The sequence below is a fragment of the Alligator sinensis genome, unplaced genomic scaffold, assembly GCF_000455745.1.
Source record: "Alligator sinensis unplaced genomic scaffold, ASM45574v1 scaffold824_1, whole genome shotgun sequence".
Lineage (NCBI taxonomy): Eukaryota > Metazoa > Chordata > Crocodylia > Alligatoridae > Alligator > Alligator sinensis.
In genome coordinates this window covers 578,463-583,264 of record NW_005842463.1, presented here as the reverse complement: position 1 = coordinate 583,264, position 4,802 = coordinate 578,463, and the positions used below count along the sequence as shown (strand labels likewise).

Here is a 4,802-nt window from a genome sequence, read left to right as displayed (position 1 = left end):
TCCATGTAAACAATAGCAGAGACCACATTTCAGCATCTGTACATGAGTCTTCAAGTGCTGGTTAAAAAGGACAACAACAACAAACCCCGAGTAAAACAAAACCAGAAAAATAAAACAGACAGTGCCAACTGGAAATATCAGTACACACAGAAAAGGCAGCTCATTAAAATACCTTCTTCAGCTATGCATTTTAAAATCATTTTCAAATACCTGTTCTTTAGTTTAGTATCTATCCTTCATAGATATAGAAATAATCTTGTGAGAAAAGGCTTAAATACTTGTAGTGATAAAGAATGGCTATAGTGTTTGATCACCATTTTAAAATGAGTTTGGCTTTGTTTTCTTTTTTTTTTTTGATGCTTGGAACCATAAAATAGACCTACACCTCAAATCTTTAAAAAATTCCAAAAACAAAAAAACCCAACCCTTTAGCGGGAGAACTACTATAGCTCATCAGTTTGCAGTGTTTCTGTGCATTTTACACAGAAATACAGTGTTTCTGTGCATATTTTACTATAATATGACATAACCAACTTGTACTCTTTTATGCTGTTAATAGAAAAAAAAGAGGGAGAGGGAAGTTTGCAAAAGCAATTGTTTTCATTGTTAAACAACTTTACATTATGGCAATTTACCATTGCATATTTGGAGAGCCAAAGTCAATGTGACTTTCCTGATTTCTGTTGCTGTTGTGGCTGTCTTCAAAGAGTTCCCTGTAAATTTTCATCCGGGTCTCAGGGCTTGATAACAGCTCCTTTATCTGATTCAGTTTGGATAACAGGGACAGTGATTCTCTGTGCAATGCCTCCTTTATTAAGTCTGCCTCATGATTCTTCCCTAGAGGAAAAGAATGATACAATACATTTTGCATATAACTAGCATTATTTATAAACATTTTAAAGTATGGAGGTAATGTAATAGATGCATTTTTCTAAAGGACTTAAAATTATGGCCATATTTATCTTATATAAAAAGGTAGTGTTTTGTCAAAAATATAATTTGTGAACAATTTTTACCAAAAAGTGAAGAACACTGCATAGTGTCATGTTCAAAAGAAGTTCCCACTATGTTACATACTGTGTAATAGTATCTGTGACGAACATCTGTAGCAGTCATTTTTAGCTGAGCATTGATTGCTGTTGGCTTTGCAACAGAATCTGTTCTGTTACAGATCAAGCAAGCTATTACTTGTGGCAGTGCCAAAGAATGTAGATGGATTGTTTCCACCTATGGCCAGGCCTCTTCCAGGGCCATTCATTGCAATCTGAAAGGCATACACAAAAGGTTTGATTCCGCTTCGCAAGCAAGGAAGAGATCCTCTGTAGTCAGAGCCAGTAGAAGTTAAGTCTTTCTATTTTACAGTCTTTTTCCTTCTTTTTTCCCCCCCTAGATCATCTTTTTCCCCCTAGCATTCAGTAGTTTTTCATCAATGCAAACGATTATTATTCAACTGTTAGATGGCGTCCTTTGATTCAGAACAGACTTTTACTCTGAAAGCAGAATGCATATCATCCAGCTCCACTTAGCAGATCGGAACAGTGAGATTCTGGGGCTCTGGCCTTCCCACAGCGCTCACTTTCTGTTATCACTGTCACTTTCATTCCTATTGCCACTAGTTGCATCCTCAGTTTTCACTGGGCTTCCATCAGTCTGTCTGGTTTTATTTTGAGTTTCTTCTAGATACTGTTGTACCGCCTTGAGGACTGCATTCTCCACCAGCCTTTTGCTGAGGCTCACCAACTCTGCATCATCTGGTTCCGCCCCATTCTTTTCACCTATGTACCACAATAGACAAAAGAAGTGATTGCTATGGAAAGAGAGCAGATGCACAAGGTATTGTGATATCATGCCGGAAACCTCGATTTTTGCCTTATCAGTTGGATTTGAGTCTGTCCTATTCTTTTTGTGGAAATAAATTCCCACTTTATAAAACTGGGGCCAAAAAGTATGTGTTTTAACTGGGTAACATATTAAATTAGAAACAGAGTCCTTTTGAAACTATAACACTTTATAAGCCAAAGACTCATCTAAAAGCATCTCAGTCATGCGAGAAGCAATATGAATGCTTTTTCCTTAGTAAATGCTAATTTAAAATGTAAAATAGTATCAGGCATAGTTGGCTTACAGTTCACTAATACTCTGAATTTAGTTATGCTGTCCTTGTATTATGCTTTCATTTTCAAATGTACAGCCTTGTAGCTATTTATACTTACAATCTCAAGAACGCCTTGCTGAAAAAGCCGTGTGTCTAAAATTTTTTTTAGAGATGGTTGTAAAAACTGCACCCAAGCATTAAAAAACCCAAACTATTAGGGGAAAATGTACTTCACCCCTCCTTCCCCGCCCCCAGTAATTTTTTAACTAATTTGCAAATAACTTCAGTAGTCTGTTCAGACATATCTATCTACTGATAAAGGAAGAAGCTGGAGTTTACACCATTTGTTAATTCTTTAAAGTAGTAGAAGTTGACACTAAAGTTCAAAGAATAAACACGTAAGTATCTGACTGTATATTCTTTTTTCTTAGTAATCCTGATACATTGTTAATGTGACTAAAAACTAAAGTTTAAAATTTCTTGCTTTCCATGTAGCAGTTGACTATTAAATACATAGGCTAAAAGAGCACCCTGCTTTCATAAAGTGTAAGTATATTTGTATCCCCCTGGCTTTTAGAGTCTGGTTTTCACTGGGCATGTCTACATGTTCATTAGTGAGCTTTTGCTAATGTGCATTAAATTTAGTACCTCCATTTTGAGGTACCAGAAAAAGGCACATTAGCCTATTTTAATGTGTATTAGCGAAAGTACACAGGTTTTTTGTGATGCTTTAATGTGCGTTACAATAGTCTAATGCACATTAAAACACACACGTAGACATGACTGACCACCTAATCTGCATCTCTTACTTTTTGCAAAAAAAATTTTTTTTTTGTAAGCAAAATCCTGTACATGCATTTTTAGATGTCAACAATTTGGAGTTAACATTCTTTGACAAGTAGCATTTGGCATAAAACATTTATACTATTCCACATCTAAATTCAGTATTTTTCTGCATACTTAAATATATTTAAGTTGGATGGTAAATGCAAAGTGATTACACGCACAGAAAAATGCTATTTATTTTCCTGGTGAATCTTAAGTCTGTGAGGCGGTATGAATAATGAAAAACCAATTTAGTAGAAATTCAATTTGAATTTCATTAAAAAACATTCTTTTAATACACACAGAATAAATATTTTGCCTCCAGAAGCATCTTATGTAATATCTGCTGTAATTAAGACTATTATTGACTGACTTAAAAGCTATGCTCTTGGACCTAAGAGGTTCTAAGTAGACCTGGAAGGAATTTTTCAGTGGCTTATCATGAAAAATACAGTTTTGGGGGCAGCCAAAAATGAAAAAAGAACATGGGAAATATCAAAGTTTACTTTGTCACTTCCACATGGAAACATTTTTGCTTGTTTAGGTTAGTTCTATAATTGGACTAAGGCCAGGTACAGACATTACACTTTTACTGGTATAAGTGATTGGAAACCAGCCTATACCCATAACTGAACAGAAGTTCGGCACACAAAGACTGCTTTAAAAATGGCAGAACCCGATTTAAGATTTGCCCCGCCACCAAAGGGCAGTGATGATACATAAGGGGTGCACAGGGGTGTATGTGCACCCCCTGAGAGCGCTGGTGCACCTCTTGTCAGGCCACGCTCCCTGTTTAGCCAGCAGGCAGGAGCACTAGTGCCCCCCCTGCGAGTGCCGGTAGGGGAGCAGGGCCGCCAGCAAAAGCTGCAAGACTTTCAGAAGCAGTTTGGCTACATTTGGGTGAGTGAGATTGGTTGTGGGGGACCCCCCCCCCCAGGTCAGCATAATTGCCCCCTCATTGGTCACTGACTGGTCGCTGACTCAAGAGGCACCAGTCACCCATGCCAAAGGGTAAATGTGTGCTACCTATCTAAACCAAGCCACTCTCACAAAACCATATAATCAATTCTGCCTTCAGCTTTTTAAATGTCTGCACCTAGCCTTAACCACCCTTCACAAAGTTGTGTGGAGGCCTAGTAGTCCAGTGGTTGGTGATTAATCAGTTCATTCAGGTTGTAGATAACTTGTGTTAAAATCCCTTTTCTGCCTGATTGGAAGCAGGGACTTGAATGTAGGCTCAGTACAAGTCAGGGAAGTGCTCTAATTGGACTATAAGACATACAGCACCATATGAGCTTTCTTTATCTTGTGAACTGAACTTAAATCCCTCATACTACTGCAGAGTAGGAGTTTTGAAGTGATGGGAGCCCAAGGCTGTGCCTTAAGGAAACGATCCTTCGGGCACAAAGCAAGTCGATCCCTGTGCGAGGTAAAAGAGGGAAAGGGGCCAGGAGGCTTCCCTGGCTGACCAGAGAAATCCAGGGCAGCCTAAGGGCCAAAAGGGGAGCACATAAAAAGTGGAAACAGGGAGAGATCACCAAAGACGAATATCCCTCCTCTGCTCGTGCTTGTAGGGAGGCAGTTAGACGGGCCAAAGCTACCATGGAGCTGAGGATGGCATCCCAAGTAAAGGACAATAAGAAATTGTTTTTTAGATATATAGGGAGTAAAAGGAAGGCCCAGGGAGCAATAGGACCCCTGCTAAATGGGCAGAAACAATTGGTGACGGACAGAGGGGACAAGGCTGAACTCCTCAACAGTTCTTTGCCTCAGTGTTCCTAAGCGAGGGGCACGACAAGTCTCTCACTGGGGTTGTAGAGAGGCAGCAGCAAGGCGCCAGACTACCATGCATAGACCCTGAGATGGTGCAGAGTCACTTGGA

At 39.2% G+C, this 4,802-nt stretch overlaps 1 protein-coding gene across 4 annotated transcripts in view; it reads right to left on the bottom strand.

Moving 5' to 3' along the window:
* Positions 1 to 4,802, bottom strand: part of AKAP7 (A-kinase anchoring protein 7) — a 130,899-nt gene that overhangs the window by 2,319 nt on the left and 123,778 nt on the right. The window contains exons 7-8 of one of the 4 annotated variants that reach the window (XR_003095755.1): positions 1,017 to 1,775; positions 787 to 837 (exon numbers count right to left, since the gene is read on the bottom strand). Coding sequence is in view for 3 of the 4 variants with exons in the window: in XM_025212453.1 (XP_025068238.1) it covers positions 632 to 837 (206 nt within the window). In the remaining variant the exon portion in view is untranslated. Of the gene's footprint in view, positions 1 to 6; positions 1,776 to 4,802 lie in introns of those variants that run through there. The other 3 variants (XM_025212454.1, XM_025212453.1, XM_014523249.2) reach the window with 3 other exon arrangements.